Genomic DNA, 19,964 nt, shown 5'->3' with positions numbered 1-19,964 from the left:
AAAATGTAAACTCATTGTTTGGGATGAGTGCACGATGGCACATAAAAAATCGCTTAAAGCTCTTGATCGATCGTTACGAGATTTGCGTGGAAACGTTCAACCATTCGGGAATGCTTTAATATTGCTCGCAGGAGATTTTAAGCAAACATTGCCTGTAATTTCTCGATCGACACCAGCAGACGAAATAAATGCTTGCCTGAAATATTCAACACTGTGGCGACACGTACGTACATTGCAGTTGACTACGAATATGCGTGTCCAGTTGCAGAATGATCCATCAGCTGAGATATTCTCACGACAGTTACTGGACATGGGAAACTGACACCTGCCAGTCGATGAGACGTCTAGACGAATATCATTTCCTGATAATTTTTGTAATTTAGTAACATCGAAAAAGTATTTCCTGATATTCAAATTAATCATAGAAATCACGATTGGCTCAGTGAACGAGCTATCCTTGCCGCAAAAAATAAAGGCGTCTATCAACTTAATAATGTTATTCAATCCAGCATTCAAAGTGAGGAAATTACATATAAGTCGATAGACACCGTTGTGGAAGCAGATGAAGTAGTTAATTATCCAACGGAATTTTTAAACTCACTTGATCTGCCAGGGATGCTACCACACATATTAAAATTGAAAATAGGTGTGCCAATTATCCTGTAGCGGAATATTAATCAGCCAAAACTCTGCAACGGCACGTGACTTGCAGTTAAGAAATTGATGGATAACGTAGTGGAAGCAACAATTTTAACGGGGCCTTTCAAAGGTGAAGATGTCCTCATTCCTCGAATACCGACCGATACACCATTTCAATTTAAAAGATTGCAATTCCCAATTCGATTGGCAGTTGCAATCACAATCAATAAAGCTCAAGGTAAATCTTTAGAATTGTGTGGTTTAGATTTAGATGCGGATTGCTTCTCACATGGACAACTGTATGTGCGTGTTCCCGAGTCGGCAAACCAGATAGCCTTTATATCTACGCAGACAGTGGAAAAACAAAAAATATTGTATATCCACAAGTATTGCAAAATTAAACTTCTATGAAACGTATGCTTTGTTTTATTTCTCATCCATGCAACCACAATGTGCCACAGCGAAGCGTGGCGGGTACAGCTAGTAAATTATAGAATTGATTCATTGATGGATATTTTTTTCTTTTTTGCACATTATTTCCATTTTTTATGATGTGTTTATCATATTTTTTTAATTTTATTAATTTTTGAAGCGAAGCTTCTTAACGCAGACTTCGGGATGGGGAGTCAACTGAGAAAAAACGAGCGTCACGTTCATAGTTGATAGTTCACGTTCATAGTGAAAAAACAAGCGTCTTCACTAGTTAATAACACAGTTCATTGGAGAATAGTGTTCAAAGAATGATACTGTTACTCTTTTGTGAACGGTTTTTTTATCACGCTCATATTTGTTATTCTTATTTTAATAACCAATGTATTCTTTGTATTATACAATGTTGAAGAGGAGTAGTGAAACTCTTTCTATTCCTTGTTAATTTAATTTTGTCTAAATCATCACTACTACTATTTCCAACCAACTTATTGCCTATAGGTTCTGATATGGACACCACATGACTTCCTTTACGCCTATTAAATTACACATACAAATTTTTTTTTTTAATGAAAATTATGTAAAATTTTATTTCATTAATAACCTGAAATTTTTCTTCTTTTTTTTATTGTTATTATTGAATTATTATTTATTGTAAAACGTTTTTTACAATGAAGTTAATAATTATTAATAAATTGTTATATTGAAATTAAAAAAAAGTTTAAAAAAAGAGGTGAAGTCTGATTTGAACCGATGTGCCTTCCCCTTATAAGATTCGGATATTTCATCAATTAAAATTTTATTTGTCTATAAATCTGGGATCAATGAAAATAAGTACCATTTATGATACATCGTTGAAAAGCTCTCAATGAAGGCTTATTACTGCATTTAAGAAAAAGCTCAAAATCCAATTTTTTTGGATTTTGGGCTTTTTTGGACACTTTTGGTCCAGTCGATTGCAATGAAAAGGGGAGGTGCACAACTAGATGTTACAACAGTCCTAAATCCAAATTTTCAACATCCTACAGCTAATCGTTTTTGAGTTATGCGAGATATATGCACATACATACATACAGACGTCACGCCAAAACTAGTCTTACTGGATTCAAGGATGGTCAAAATTGATATTCCGTTGAAATCTGAAAACCGAAATTTTTCGCGATCACAATACTTCTTTTACTTTGTACAAGGATGTAAAAAAAACAATGTAAATTTTTGGAGTGTAATAGGTTAAAAATCTAGGAATGTTCAGAAAGAATGATTGCATATATCAAAGAAAATAAACAAAAAATTATTGTTTTCAGAAGTTCAACAGAATTAGATCATGAATATCAATCAAATCGGGAAGCAACACTGAGTTAATAAAATAAAAAAATGTAACAAAAAAAACTGATGATCATCAGCATTAATATTTCAATCTGAGTTTCCAAGAATGCTGAGTGGAGTTTTAAGACAAATGTTTGAACATGAAAATTGTAAAACTGGGATCAGGTCGTCATGTCATTGAGATCTAATACCGAATCCAAAATTCTTATCAGAATTGGTAAAAATTCCTGTACGATTTCAGAACTTAGCTTACTGATTTCAAAAAATAAGGAACATTTGCTCTGTTTCTGTGTTACATTTTCTGGAAAATTGGATCCGGGATTTTGAAGTCAAAAGATTATCTAGGAAATTTGATTTGGGAAAATGTAATGTAACCAAAACAGTTTCTAATTGCATATTTTGTGGAAGAATTATGAAAGTATTTTGTGTTTTTAATGAAAAATTTAACTGAATTATAAATAGTCATATAGATCTTTTAGTTAATTATGCTGTTTAATATTATCTCACCAGTTTTTAGATCACAGTTGGTCGAGTATTTGATTTCCGGTGATCACAATTTGATGTATTTTTATCTATCATTTCATTAATTTTACACTTCTCATTAAAACGCACTTATAAAAACTTATTTGATCTCATAATAAAAAAGTACAAATTTTAGAAATCAGTTTCTTACACCTAAAGTTTTGGATTTAATTCTTACCATAGAGTAGCCCATAATTCTTTATTTTTTTCTTTAAGTTTAAATTATAATAATCGAAGATACTAAAGAAAATTACAAATTTCTCATCAAAGCTCAAGTTAAAACAAGAAGATTAAAAATTATTTATTGGAGAGATTTAAAATTATTTATTTACTGAGTAAATTATAAATTTACCCAGTTTTTCACAAAAGTTAAAATATTTCTAAAAAAATAATATACAATATTTCTTTCAAAATACAAATATAATCAAAATTACATTTTTAACAAACTACACATGTAGTAGATTGTCATAGTTTTTGCATACATCAAACTAGATTAGACTTTTCTTATACATGGCTCAGAACCCTTAAAAAGGTATAACATTAAACGTGGTCTGATATTACGTTTATCATCTTATATCGACAGATATAAAAAAACAAGATTCAGTTTTTAATTTTGATTGTTTTTTCTTTCATTCTTTGATTCAATGTATTAGAAAAAGGTAACAGATTGAATATTTAGATCATGAGCTTGTTAGTTGGCATAATGATATTAGCAGGTAATGTAATATCAGGTAATAATAAGTCTTGAGATTGGGGTTGCCAGTCATCACACATTAGACTTACCAAGAAAAGTAAGAATTATTACAGGTTTCCCACCACGTTTTTCATTAAACAGATTATACTTTCCTGTATCAAAATGCCAATTAAATGAAATTAAGCTCTATAAAGTGATAACTTCACTTTATATAATACAGAGACTGGTTGTATAAGAAACAAGTTAATTTCATAAAAAGCAATTAATTCCTCTTATACCTAAAAGCATGTAAGATTTTCTTTACCTATCCTAAATTACATTCCATACAATTTATATATATATAAATATATATATATTACATATATAAATATATATAAATATATATATATATATATATATATATATATATATATATATATATATATATATATATATATATATATATATATATATTGTTTGACACATGCTTATGTATTACATACAATTGTTCTAAACCCCCACCTTTCTTGTAATTCATCTTTGTTATTTCCCCCACCCTGTTCTCTAAAACTATCACCATAGGGCTTCCACTAATATCAAACAATGTTGGTGAGTTCTGCTAAAAAGTAATGAAATAATTGTTAATATTTGTTTTCTTATTCATCAGTTGATTCTCTTTTATATGAATTAGTGTATGTACAGTCTTTAATATGTTTATCAAGAACATACTTCAGAATATACACCGGTTAACTACTCCCACTTGTGGAACTTTTCATAACTTTCTTGATATACTCTTGATATAAAAAGAAATTTATTTATTTATTTTTTAAAGTGTTGAAGAGGTTTGAATACCATTATAGAGAAACAATAAAAAACCCCATTTAATTATTGTAATATTTTATTTTAACTGTATTTTTTCAGTTTATTTTAAAACAAAGGTGAATGAAATGAATAATATTAAGTGTAAGTTCAGTAAAGATGGTCCTTGAATTTTATTTTATGATTTTTTATTTTTACTTTTTTGACATCACAACTCTAGAGCTATACTGTAAGAATGAAAGTATGGTTATCAGTCAAAAAGTGGGGTATGGATTTTTTCTCAACATTTTATGATCCAGGGACCACAAAAAACAAAAAGAAAGTGAGGGATAATGTTCTATGTATATATGTACGTGTGTTGACATGTTTGAAGTTTAAGTGCTTTTGAACAGATAACCGATTTTGATGAAATTTGATACAAATATATATGGGGAAATTTGATAGTAAAGGTTTGGAGCACAATATCCCCAAGGGGTGGGGTAGATAGTTAATTTCTTTGGTGTCAGTTTTCTCAAAATGTTGCAAATATAACCCAAGTTAAGCTCAGTACATGCTTATCTAACAATCTTTTTTTTTTTTTTAATTTGACCCTTCCCTTCCTCCAAAATCAAAAAAGTCTGTTTTCTTTATTGCATATTTTTACACAATTTGTTTTTGTTTTCCAGCAATAATGGCAATACAAATGACCCAAAAAGATATTCTGAGTGCAATATTAGAGTAGAGAAGCCAAACACAGTTTTAAAAAATAATTTTTTATTAAAATTAAAAAAAATTTTTTTGGTTTAATTAATAATAATTTACAATAAAATTTCATCTTAATTCACCCCCACTCTCAAAAAAGAAATAATGGTAACTTTTTATTATTTGAACATTTTTCAGTGGAATTTTTTTTTTAGTTTCAACTTAACAAGTAAATGTAGGCCAGTGTTTCTCAACCTGTGGGGCACACCTCCCATGGGGGCATAATAACACTAAATATCAAGCATATCAAAAATTTAGTGGAGTTACTTTTAAATTATAATTATTCACTTAAAAAAACTGAAATGGAAATTAAAATATTACTTTTAAACAGATACCTTATCTATAACTATGATTTATGAATTAGCTCCAAAATAATGTCTTTGACCATATAGACGCAACTTAGAGATTTTGATTATATATATATATATATATATAACCTGTTCACTTATAAAAGAACCTTGATTTCAAATAAATATCTATAATTGCTTAAATACATGAAAAAAATAGGCTGAACGCAATACTAAAAATTTACTAAAAAAATTGATTACGACATTTTTGAGAATTATTAATATTTTAATAACAATAATTATATTTGTTGCCTCGGAAGCAATTTTTGAAGTTGCCAAACATAAAATCCAATACATGTTGGCATGTATGCATGATTGATGCTTCTTTCACATCATTTTCCTTCATGTTATAACCGGTTTTACTTTATCTGGAAATGTCATTGAAAATAAATAAATAAATAAATAAATAAATAAATATATATATATATATATATATATATATATATATATATATATATATATATATATATATATATATATAAAATATATATATAAATTGGAGCCTAAAGAAAACCAAATAAAGGATTACTAGCTCTGTTAACACATTCTGGTTGTTAACCTCTTTCACAAATGTTATCCATTCAGAGACTGAAATGTAGTATATCATGACTGTTTAACATAGAGTTATTCTTTGAAAGAATTATGCATAAGTTATGTTAAAAGAAATGTTCAATCAGATAAATGCTGCAGATGCTAGCTGTTACAGAAAACCAAATAACCATAAGTATCTCGTAAAATTTTTGCCATCGTGAAGCTAAATGTATAAACAGATGTAACAATGTCACAAATATTGTTTGTTCATCCGCAGCAATATTTAAGATCCTTTAATTAATACGAACAGGCCTAAAATTACAATTATAAGCCTTCAGATCTCCTAGAAAATAGCAGGTCCAAGATCCTCTGAGATAGACAATAAATGGACAAGATGATTGATGCAGATAAACGAAAATATATTACACTTATTGATATATAAAAAAGGCAGCTTACATACATCATTGATGTATTTATCAAAATTACCATTAAAATGCAGTAAAAGTAAAAAAAAAGAAGACTAAGTAGTTAGGAATATTTTGCTGTGAATTGAAGAAATTCACACTAGCCGATTACATTGTACTATTTCTTAGCACTATTATACTAAATACCTCGAATAATATGGGGTAAAGTCAATAAACACTCTTAATTTTACAATTGCTTGTTAACAGAACATATGTCATATCACTGTTAAATGACAAGATCATAAGGAGAAAGTAATAATATACAATAAAGTTTCTCTACGTACAGTATAATGATATCACTCTTGGGTGATATTCAATCTTTAATGAACTCACACACTGTTCCTTTCTTATGTATATAGACTAGATAGCATTTTAAAAATACGCTGGGTGTCCTTCCTTGACCCCTAGAATTCAGACAGAAGACTACTTTTTTGCCATTTTCTCCCTGATTTTCATTTTTGTAAAAAGGTAGTACGGAAGGATGTAGTTTAATTTTCATTAAATTTTATAATTAAATTATATTTTTCATACAAATTTTAATAAACAATATTTTCTGATAAATTTTATGTTTTTCAGTTGTTAGTATACTGCTTACTGCAGATACACAAAAAGCCTACTTAACTTAAACATTACTACTGTTTACTACACTGCTTACTTACTGTTTCACTACACTGTCTGCCATCGTTTATATTTATTTTTATTTATACTGTTTCTGGCAACTACAGATCTATGCTCAATTATAGCTGCCCTACTGATTTATTACGATAAGAAATGGAATTTTTAGCAAGTAAAAAAAAGAATGCCTAGCCTGATCAGGAATTTGAACCCAGAATCTTCTGGATGAAAAAGCAAAGATAAATCAATTTTTGCTTGTTAATAATTACTACTGTGGTCAGTAGATTATGTGTGTGTGTGTGTGTGTGTGTGCGTGTGTGCGTGTGTGCGTGTGTGTGTGTGTGTGTGTGTGTGTGTGTGTGTGTGTGTGTGTGTGTGTGTGTGTTGGGGGCGCGCGCATTTTCCAGCCTAGCTTGGCACAACTTGACAACAGTGCATTGTTTGTTTTTTCTTGTAATACAGAATTCTAAAATGAATCATAAACCTAACATAATATAGGTTATTTCCGTTATTTAATCAGATAGGTTGGAATGCTATCCTAAAAGGAAATATTGCGGTAGGCAGTAATATTCTATCAAAACAGAAGAATCTATCCTGGTAGATGTTAAATAAATAAATATTTTATTCATATGGTTACGATATTCACGATGTGATTTTTTAGATACATCAGGAATGAAAGTATAATATTCAAAGGGTAAGAACACTTGTCAGCATTTTCTTAGACGGCTTAAAGGATTCATGGTAAAATTTTGATCAGAGTAGAGGGAGTATCTCCTCTACTCTGATCAAAATATACAATTTATTATTAAAAAAATATATAAAATAGAAGCAGTTTAAATCTCTATTAATATTTAAAAATAATATACATCATGAAATAATAATAATAGTAAAAATTAAAATTTAGAAGAACGTAAATGGAGATTATTTTAACATATTTATGTACGAAAATATGGACGAATAGTTTTTTTTTTAGTTGTATTTAACAGCTCATCGATATCGCAATATTGCTTCAGTAAAATGTTTTAATTTTAATTATATGTTAAATAAATTGATGTGAAGATCTTTTAAACGGGACGATAGTTTATTAAAAATTGAACTTTAATGAGTCTCGTATTCTGTTGATAGTATATTCTGCTATTTTGAATTTTGGTGTAATTAAAATAATAAATAATTATTATAGTTTTGTAACGATAAACCGAACTGAATTTTATAAATAAAACGTTTTTATTAACTAACTTCGATACGTTTTCAGTCGAACTTGCTACGTCGGTGACTGATTTTTTCTTTATTATTTATTTTTCATTATAATTGTGTCAGTTTATTTACATATAGAGTTGTTTTTACTTCCTTGTGCGAAGTAAAAGGAGTATTGTGATCGCGAAAAATTTCCGTTTTCAGATTTCAACGGAAATATACATTTTGACCATCCCTGAATTCATTTTGACTAGTTTCGGCGTGACGTCTATACGTACGTATGTGCGTATGCATCTCGCATAACTCAAAAACGATTAGCCGTAGGATGTTGAAAGTTTGGATTTACGACTGTTGTGCACATTTAGTTGTGCACCTCCCGTTTTGATTGCAATCGATTTGACCAAAAGTGCCCAAAAAAGCCCAAAATGTATTGTGGTTTAAAATATGGAACGAGGTACAAGAAGCGCCAAACATAATTGAGGTTTTAAAAAAAGAACGAATCGTTTTTCACGATTATTAGAAAGGCTCTGCTGATATTGCTTTTACAGCCCTGCACAAGTACCATCGAGCGTTCATTTAGCTCCCTTCGTCGAGTTGAAACATGGCTACGAAGCACCATTGATGAAAACAGACTAAATGGGTTAGCTATGTTAAGCATTCACCAACAGTGTGTTTTCGCTATAAGGAGCAATTAGTTGAAGGTTTAGCTAGACAATTTGCATTCTAATCCTCGTAAACTGTTGTTACAAAATTAGGTTTTTTTTTAAAATAAATATTTTATTCTCCCTTTGTTATTGTGTATTGGATAGCACCCTCTCATTGATGGACTACCCTAACACTATGAAAGAAGTTTAAGTCAAAAAGTTTCCCCTCTTCTATTTTGAACTGGATACGCCCCTCCTAGAAAGGTTTGGTATTTTATACATCTACAAAAATTATCTGGCATCAGCGGCTGGGGGTGATTTGTCTGTATTTGCTTGAAATAAATATTTTTTAATGTTAAAAGGTGTTAAGATGTCTTTTTTGCATATTTAGAATATCAAAATTATTACTGTTATTTGATTTGCGCTTGTGATGTAGTAGGCAAATATTCACTCTATGTTGCTATTATAGGGTGCATTTAAGTGTTTATTTTATATTTGTTTAAAGTTGCATCCCGTTTGACAATGTAGAATATTTTGTAATCGGAAGATTTCAGCTTTTTAATAATCCAGCGATATTAGGTTGATTTAGTGATTGTGTTCTATGTATCGTTTTGTTTTATTTATTCTGAAGGTCATATTACATCCAGATTGTTTAAATTATCAGCTAGTTCTTCGAGATTTTGTTTGTATTTGTTAATTGATGTTTTTAACTTCGTTTTTATTTATTATCAGTTAGATTGAATTAGTGAGTATGTTGTTATATCTGTTTGTTTTTCTACGTATAATGTTGAGTTCTAAATGTGGTTTTCATTTGACACGAATGTCAAGATAGTTTAAAGTGCGAATGAGACTATTTGTCATTAGTTTTCTTTATACTTTGAAAGTGTATTTTTATAGGAATCTTTCTGTATTGTTAGGGTTAAGAAACTGTATGTAAAAGTGCATAAATGTCGTAATTTTATCTTTGATACTTATTTGAAGATTTGATCTCTCGCGATTCGTTAAAATTTGTTAGTTATTTGCTAAACAAGAAATGTTAAGTTGTTTTTATATTTTTACTTTTTTTAAAATTATTTTTCATTTGTTTTTTATTTAATTTTACTATTACTATTTTGGTTTTCCGCTTGAATAAAAACACGAAGTGAAAGTAATATAGAAATAATAAATTAATTAAAAATTAACATTAAACAGTTAATTTAAAATATTACTGCCGTAAAATCCAAAAATAATTATTAATTAAAATATTAAGCAAAATTGCCTTATTATTAAACATAAAAAAGGACAAAGTAAAAAAAAGAAGGATTTACGATTTTGACGAATTAACCTCGCTGTTAGGGAGTGATTTACAAGTATCCGACTAAAAAGGGGTATATATTTCAGACACAAATCGAAGATTAAAGAATTATTTTTTTTTTACCCTTTAATACCGTTTTTTAAAATCGATTTTATTCTTTTAAATCCTGATTGGAAATTGAGTTATAACACACTATTTTCCGACAGAAAGCATTATATTAATTTATTACATTATATTATCAGCCTTTGTTAAGGTTGTGAAGCATTTGAGGCAACTATCATAGTTTCTTATTCTGAAATTATAAATATTCATTACACAGTCAGACCCTGTAATGATTAGGATAACGATTTCTCTTTTAGTATTCAATATTACTAGCATTTCGATAGGTATGGTATATGGCATATTTTCAATAATACATTGGGCTCAGTAACAAAAAAGTTAGGAAAAAGGTAACAGGAAACCACTTCACTCCTCACCTTTTATAGTAAGCCTAACAAGGGATGCTTGTTTTTTTTGTTTGTTTTTTTTTTTTAATGACTATCCCATGTTTCATTAGATCAATTTAGTTATGGTACACTACTGAGATATTACTTTTTTTTAATATTTTATTTTTCATATATATATAAAGAAATTTTCGTCCTGTTAAACATAAGAAAATGAATATTGGGGCGCTCGATAACTGTCGAGCATGAGCTAACGCTCTTTGGAGTACGGGAAATGTTTCTTTAATTTATTTTTTAATTAAAACTATTTTCTAGTCTTTTTGAATCGACGTTTTAAAACACTTTGAATATCAGAATGACAGATTAATCTGAACACCTATTACACCGTAATAAAATATTCCATAACGATGACCACATTAATAAATAAAAAATATAATTATCTTCAGATAATTTACGCAGGCAATGTAATTTTTTTTTCATTAAAAAATTTCCACGTAAATTATATGAAAGAGATTTACTACCGGAGGGAGTTTATAAAATTAAAAAGAAAAAAGCATAATCAGTTCGTTGGGTGAACATTAACCCTTGAAAATACATTTAAAAACAGACACGTGTAAAGTTTAAAATAACCTCCTTTTCTTGTAGTCATTTAATGAAATTAAAAAAAAAATCGGTCATATCTTCAAATCATTTACGTAAACATATATTTTTTTATTAAAAAAAAAACAGAAACCTTTTGAAAAACCTTATTTTAGACTATTTGAAGAATCCCTTTACAAAATAATTTAAAAAAATTATTAAACCATTTGGCAAACACGAGTCGAATTGAAAAAACTTCTGCGTTTTTTAAAATCAGTTAAAAATATTTTTTAAGCAAAAACTTGAAGGTAAACAATTTTTTTTCTTATTAAAGAGCGGATATCAATACCTACGGTCATTAATCGGGTGGAAATTGATAGCTTATAAGATGATGCCAAGCCTGACCGGAATTCGAACCTTGGACCACACGAAATGCGAGACGCTTTTTTTTGAGGTAGATTTTAAAGAACTTACTAATTTTTTTTTTTCAAATGGAAAAGAATAAAAAGAAAAAAGATAAATTAAAATTATAATCATAATTTTGCAGTAAATTTGTGAAAATTCATTTTAAGAGTTCTAATATAATAAACTATCAATACATAATTTATTATTACATATAAAAATGAATGTATTTTACATCAAATTAAATAAATTATAATTTTAATAAATTTCTTTCCGTTTCCTTTTAATACTATGAGAAAATAAAAAAACGATAATACTTTTAAAACTAAAAAAATATATGTATAAAATTCTTCAGTATCTTTTTTTTAATATAGGCTATATTATTTTTCCTTATATAATTTATAAAAGAGGAAAACTCAAACTGAAACCGGGAATCGAAGCAGTAACTTTCGATATATATCAATAAACAGATACAAGACTGTTTATCTTAAATTATAAAAATATTTGATTAATAATAACAAATAAATACCTGCAGATGAAAAATTGGATTCCGCTTGTGATTTCGTAATAATAAATAATAGAAACTGCAACATGATTACATAAATTTTCATATTTATTTTATAAAAACAAAAAATATCAGAAACTGAAAACATCTCTAAATTTTAATATAATAAAATGTTAAAGTTAACTCTCTGACTTTAATATTCGTTATGTGATGAAATTGTTTTAAATGATTTGTTCACTACGCGATTTCCGGTTGCTAACACCGCGCGCTGCGATAGTATGTACGGAACTGATGCAAACAACAGTATAACGTACTCCTGCTGACAAAATTGGCGCCTGTATTGTTTCTGAGTGACGTAGCATATTTGTAGTACTGAAATCCACTACTGTTAATTATTCATGTAAACGGTATTTTTTTTTTTTTTTTTTTACTCTTTGCGTAATCATCACATGATATATTATCATTAGATATCTTAATTCGTGTATGTACGTATGTTATATTTTTAAACACTACTAGGAAAATATTTTGTGAATTACGAATGAAAAACTGATTCATAAGTAGGTAAACTGACGTATATTCTAATCAATTCACACTGCTTTGATCCTTAAGCAAAAAAGTTTTTTTTTTTCATCTCTGATCTAAATAAAATAATCTACAACTAACAAGCATTCCCATACTAAGTGAATAAAAAATATTAAAAAAAAATAATACAAGTAAAGTCATTTAAACTACTTTATATAATTATAGTGTATGTAATATCTAAAGGCGGGTCTGTAGTATGGTATGGCGTTACACACGATCGCCAAAGTAGTGTATTTCAAAAGTCACATCAATTAATTTGTAATGACTTGCACCGTATCTAATAATGAAATATGTTCTGGTATATTACAAATAAAATTATTATTTTGTTCAAGATGTATATGAAGTAATTTATTTATTTATTTCTTGAAAGTATTTTTTCCAAGTATGTTAACTAAGATTTTGCTCTAAATTAACAGTAAAAATGAAGTAATACAAAAGTATGTGAAATGAGTTGTTTATTTATTATAGACTATAATATTATGATTTTCTTTGACGTAGCGTAGTTATTTACGAAAACTATTTCCAAATAGCACGATACGTACCAATAACTAATATTCTTTTGAGCTATGTTGGCCTACAAAAGAATAAATTTAAGTTTAAATTAAATTGTATAAAAAAAAACATAAATAAATAAAGTGTTAAAGAAACGCGAGTAAAAGTAATATAATTATAATCATTATTCAATTTATTCTAAAATATTATGAATACTACAGAGATATTAAGTTTGTACTATAAACGTAAAATTAAAACCAATCATACTACGTTTTATAAACGTAAAACATAAACTGATTTCATACAAACTAATTTATATACTGACTCAAATAAATAAATAAATACGAGTAAATACAGTACAATAAATAAATAACAGATGAAATAAATGATTAATATTAAACGACAAATTTAAGTAAATAGATAATAGCAAAACTAAATGAATATGGTAGAATAAACAATTACAAAAAAATAAAAATAATAAATACAAGTCTGTATCATTTTGAGGTCTTACTTTTACTGCAACCAGTAACACCTGTTCCGCATGCCGGGTTTTAGAAGTGCTGTAAAGAAGGCAAGTAGAGGCATTGTTTGTAGGAGGACTCGCTTTTAGATTTTACATACACTATAGTAAATGGACTCTTAATTCTTTTATGAAAATTTAAGTAAAAATAGAATTTGTTAAAAATGGCGGTTTCACTTGCAGATTCAAGACTTTCCTTTCTTTTTCCTGTTTAGCCTCCGGTAATTACCTTTCAGATAATACTTCAGAGGATGAATGAGGATATTATGTATGAGTGTAAATGAAGTGAGATGATCATTCCTGAGATGAGTGGTTAATTGAAACCCAACCACCATAGAACACCAGTTCCACGATCTAGTATTAAAATCCATGTAAAAATAACTGCCTTTACTAGGACTTACTAGAACGCTGGAAATCCCGACTTCCAAATCAACTGATTTGGGAAGACGCGTTCACCACTACGCAGATTCAAGACTATTTTAAGGTATCTTTACCAGTATTTATAAGAACGGTCTAGGAACTCGATTTTACCCCTTAGGCGCTTCATCCATAAGGCTTAGGATAAACGCGCACGACAGACTTTCTATCTGCGAGACTTTTTGTTCACCTGCACTTAAAACCAGCAGACTTTCTTTCGCTCCGTACATGGAAAAGCTTAAAAATATGTTTATGTAAAACATTTTACCTTTCTCTTCATTTCAAATATTTAAAATGTGGGGCGAATAAGAAAATTGTATTTGGACTTTCATTATTTATAACAGGAAAATTTTTCGAAGAGAAAATTATATATATAATTTAAAAACAACTGTGACAAATAAACAATTTTTTCGTTTAGCATAGTGCATTCAATACTAGATCCATTCCTTGATTGGAAGGATGAAGTCTGACTTTGTGTTGTCACTTTGTGGAACGCATGAACATGTTTATTAGTACTTCTACTTCGTCATACTGTCTTGTCTAAAGAGATTGTAATCAGTCACTGAGTTTGATTGTACTCGGAATTTCATGTAATAACATCTGTTACTATCCTCAGACAAAAAGTCTGTTGTGCACACTTAGCTTTACTATGCAACCACCACCTTACCGGAAACAATACCTCTGGGTCAGTCCAAACATAATCCCTCACCCCATCAAAAATTAGATAGTGTGAGTCTAACCTTAGGGATATGACTTCTAGGAATTTAAATTTCCTAAAGATATTAAAATCCGTCAAATGGATTATTTTTTTATCGACAGCAGTATTTTTCAGGATGCATTGTAAACATCTAATCTTAAATATGAATAAAATTGTTGATTTCTTCTAAGGTAGAAAAACATTGGTGATCGCGTGAATATAATTCTCACAGAAGATAACGATATTGTTTCTGTGGCCCGTTATACAGTATTTCTGAGTTTATTCGATGAAAAATTCCCTTGGGACGAACAAATTAATTTCTTTTGAATCAATATCAAATCCTACTTTTGTTTGGAATCATCGTAATAAAATGCTAAACTTGTCATCATTATTAATTATTTAATATCCTTATATTTATTTCCATGTAAAGTGTAATATCTCTTGGGATTCCCACAAAAAGTCAGAATGTGTTTTCAAAATATAAAAATGGACTCGCACTATTTTTTGCGCTATTTTTTAATGTGTAGACCGATATTTAGAAAATTAAATATGTTAACTTATTTAATGTTGAACTAATTTATAAATGCGCAATCTTTGCTAAAAAATTAAAAAATTGTCACTTATTTTTAAATAAAACACAATATCCACTCTTGCCAAAGCAACAACGAAACTATTTTCGTAGACCTCAACATAAATGGAAGTATTATTATGCTTTCGTTGCATTTTTAATATATTTTTGAAGCGTTTAAAAAATCTTCCCACTAATTTATCTAAAGTATAATAAAAAAAATTCTCTTTCAGAACAATATTACTTTGTAGATAACTTTTTAAATAATAATAATAACTAAATATTTTTCATTAAAAACCCTGATCTTCTGCATTCCGTTCATCGTGTACATAAATGTGTGCTCAAAATAATTTTCATTAACGATTTCTAATTTGTGAATTATTTTATATTAATTTTTTATATTTAATGTATTTACTATTAACATTATTTTACATGTTCATATTTAAAATAATTAATCTAGACTTTAAACAAATTCATTTTTATCTAATAAGTTTTTATGTTCGTAATTTGTCTTATAATGACGTGATCTACATGAGTATTATTATATCATACTGATTAAAATAAAAGATTTATTTATCTGTTTCCTTTCTGTTAATTACAATTACATAGTAGCCGAAAAGTTGAAAATAGTTAATTTTATTATTTTATTCCGTAATAGATAGAAATTGTATTTCACAGTTATTCATAACAAAATCCAAAACTGGAAGTTAGTATAATAATAGCTTTTATTAAATAACAATGCTTCATGGAGTGTTAAAAATCATTTTTTACCTACCTTTCAAAGAAAAGTGCAATATTACTTTCGGTCGCATGGTGAGATTAGGAGGTGAAAATGAATTTTCTTTATGTTTTGAGGTATGAGGAGTACGAAAATAATATTCACTTAAATCGATGTTTCCTTATATATATATAGACGTACGTATAAAAATTGGTGGCTCGAAAATTTCTAAAACTATTTGATCAGTTTCATTGAGCTTTAGATATACTGTTGTAGTATATCTGAAGTTGTGTATGTGAAAATTTAATGAAGACTGAGTCGTTCTTGAGTGACAATCAGTTTAAGGCTCAAATTTTGTGGCTCGAAAACTTCCAGAACTACTCGATCGCTTTCATTAAGATTTAGATATGCTGTAGTAATGAATCTGAAGTTGTGCATGTGAAAAGTTTATGAAGATTGGCTGAGTTGTTCTTGAGTTACGTCAATTTAAGGTCGATAAAATTAGAAGCGTTGTTCGTTATGATACTGGAAGTTGGAACGTTTACTTCTCTTTATCTGCGGTAACTATTGTTTAAAGAACAATTAGTTTAACTAGTCATGCATCAAAAATCTTAACTAGAATTCTATACAGAAGAATTGAGAGGAGAGTAGAGGAAGTGTTAGCAGAAGACCAATTTGGTTTCAGGAAAAGTATAGGGACAAGGGAAACAATTTTAGGCCTCAGATTAATAGTAGAAGGAAGATTAAAGAAAAACAAACCAACATACTTGGCGTTTATAGACCTAGAAAAGGCATTCGATAACGTAGACTGGAATAAAATGTTCAGCATTTTAAACAAATTAGGGTTCAAATACAGAGAAAGAACATTTGCTAACATGTACAGGAACCAAACAGCAACAGTGCTAAAAACAATATTCATTTATTCTTAAAAAAAAAAAGAAAAAGAAAACAATATCCACCTCTATCAAACCAGATAACAGAATTATTTTCATGTAACTAAATGCAATACTTTGGTTTTCGACAAATTGGCTTATGTTTCCGTTGCCGTTTTACTCCCGAACTATTTTAAAAATCTTCCCACCATTTATTAAAATATAATTAAAGGTTTTTTTTTTACAGAAACTGCATTACTCTGCCTATAAGTTTTTTAAATTACATTAATTAAAATACATTCGATAACGTAGACTGGAAGATAATGTTCAGCGTTTGAAAAAAAAATAGGGTTCAAATACAGAGATAGAAGAACATTGCTAAAATTTTCAGGAACCAAACAGCAACAGTAATAATTGAAGTACATGAGAAAGAAGCCGCAATAAGAAAGGGAGTCCGACAAGGATGTTCCCTATCCCCGATATACTTTTTAATCTTTACATGGAACTAGCAGTTAATGATGTTAAGAACAATTTAGATTCGGAGTAACAGTACAAGGTGAAAAGATAAAGATGCTACGATTTGCTGATGATATATTAATTCTAGCCGAGAGTAAAAAGGATTTAGAAGAAACAATGAACGGCATAGATGAAGTCCTACCCAAGAACTATCGCATGAAAATAAACAAGAACAGAACAAAAGTAATGAAATGTAGTAGAAATAACAAAGATGGACCACTGAATGTGAAAATAGGAGGAGAAAAGATTATGGAGGTAGAAGAATTTTGTTATTTGGGAAGTAGAATTACTAAAGATGGACGAAGCAGGAGCGATATAAAATGCCGAATAGCACAAGCTAAACGAGCCTTCAGTAAGAAATATAATTTGTTTACATCAAAAATTAATTTAAATATCAGGAAAAGATTTTTGGAAGTGTATGTTAGGAGTGTCGCTTTATATGGAAGTGAAACTTGGACGATCGGAGTATCTGAGAAGAAAAGATTAGAAGCTTTTGAAATGTGGTGCTATAGGAGAATGTTAAAAATCAGATGGGTGGATAAAGTGACAAATGAAGAGGTGTTGCGGCAAATAGATGAAGAAAGAAGCATTTGGAAAAATATAGTTAAAAGAAGAGACAGACTTATAGGCCACATACTAAGGCATCCTGGAATAGTCGTTTTAATATTGGAAGGACAGGTAGAAGGGAAAAATTGTGTAGGCAGGCCACGTTTGGAATATGTAAAACAAATTGTTAGGGATCTAGGATGTAGAGGGTATACTGAAATGAAACGACTAGCACTAGATAGGGAATCTTGGAGAGCTGCATCAAACCAGTCAAATGACTGAAGACAAAAAAAAACTATTGTTTAATATTAAACCAAACTAGAAAAATATTAAAATACTATAATATTAAAACTAAACTAAATTAAAGAAGTCTGTCTTCCTGCTTAAGGTTTTTTTTATTCCTCTTGTATTTTAAAAACTTATCAAAATTTATTTTTAATTACGGAATAAAAATTACAAAAAATTTTTAACACCTATTAAGTTTAATCGATTTCATAAGGAAATTAAAAAAAAATTTAACTTACATTTTTATGGAGAGGTAAGGAATAGAATTCAGAGATGATCGTGTTTATTTATATTTATAATCTTAATTGTAAAATTTCTTATAGTAAAAACTCACGTGTAGTCCTGATCATGTTACAGTACAACTTCATAATTTCTTTTCTATAGAACAAATTTCATTTATAATGTGGTTGAAAAAGCGGTAATTTATCTTTTTTATTTATTTTTTTTAAATTCCTTACATTCCTTAACTAATTTTTTTTATATATCTTCACAACTCTTAAAAAATCATTTAAAATATCTTTAATTTTTACTGTATAAGAAATTATACTTGAACTTGCTTTAAAAATAATATTCATTATACTCTTAAAAACAGAATCATACAACATGATTTAAGTACTTTACAGTAACACTTAAAGAAAATGGAACAGTAGGTTTTAAATCACTACTTCCAGCTTCTAACTTCTAAGAGAAAATGAGAATTAATTATGCGAAATAAATAATTATTAAAACAGGAAAGGGAAGTGGTTTTTATAAAGGCGATTAAATAAATAAATAAATATAAATGTAAAGGAATAATTACTAAACGAAAGATGTATTTAATTAAAAAACGTTCCTATAATTAGTGTTCAGGATTATCCTTACATAAAAATTTATTCGATTTCACGTCATTAAATTGAAAAAAACTAACATCGTTTGAGAAGTCTCAAAAAAATATAATTGATAAAAAAATTGTTGATTCGTATACTTTTTTTTTACTTTCCGGTCTATCGCTATATCTGTAGAAGGGAAACTTATTGTAATCGGCCCAATTTAGGCACATGCAATTTTCACCGAATCTCGACGTTTTGACACCTAGAAACCCAAAAAACCGGATAGAAATTTTCCAGATATTCGTGTTTTCACTCACGGTGTCGGTGTTGCACTATAAATTACCTTATATCTCCAGAACTACTGGACCGATTTTTACCAAACTTGATCAGATTACTTCTACATATGGGGCATTGATGCCATTAAATTTTCAACTTAAAAAGTCAAGAGGGTAAGGCTGTAGAGCAAGGTCACCCTTAGTATCTCAAGATTTCGTTTAATTAATGTCTTATTTTTCTTAGGCACATTTGTTAACAAATAAAAAATAATAATGTTTGCAAAAAAAAAACCTTTTTCCAAAATCGCATCCCCTCCCAAAATAATGCTCTAAACTAGTGGCTTAATGGCTAAGTGGGTATACTGCGTCAATAGTATTCCCTGTCATTACAAAGAGAGTTAGTGTAGCACTGACGTGCTAAATTAAGTTGCGTGTGTAAGCCGCGTGACGGGAAAGTCCTACAGCTGTAGTGTCAGTTTTTTCTACTATAAATAAAAATT

General features: G+C 28.7%; 1 protein-coding gene across 2 annotated transcripts in view; it reads right to left on the bottom strand.

Moving 5' to 3' along the window:
* LOC142324120 (G-protein coupled receptor Mth2-like) overlaps positions 1 to 18,923 on the bottom strand; it is a 76,318-nt gene extending 57,395 nt beyond the window's left edge. Inside the window, exon 1 of one of the 2 annotated variants that reach the window (XM_075364787.1) lies at positions 18,715 to 18,923. In XM_075364787.1, the coding sequence (XP_075220902.1) occupies positions 18,715 to 18,748 (34 nt within the window). In that variant the 5' untranslated portion in view covers positions 18,749 to 18,923. Of the gene's footprint in view, positions 1 to 12,191; positions 12,523 to 18,714 lie in introns of those variants that run through there. The other variant, XM_075364786.1, reaches the window with a different exon arrangement.
* Positions 18,924 to 19,964: the final 1,041 nt, after the last annotated feature.

Source organism: Lycorma delicatula, chromosome 4 (genome assembly GCF_047948215.1).
Source record: "Lycorma delicatula isolate Av1 chromosome 4, ASM4794821v1, whole genome shotgun sequence".
Lineage (NCBI taxonomy): Eukaryota > Metazoa > Arthropoda > Insecta > Hemiptera > Fulgoridae > Lycorma > Lycorma delicatula.
Note: the sequence above shows the minus strand (reverse complement) of the source record. Positions and strands in the feature narration are given on the sequence as shown.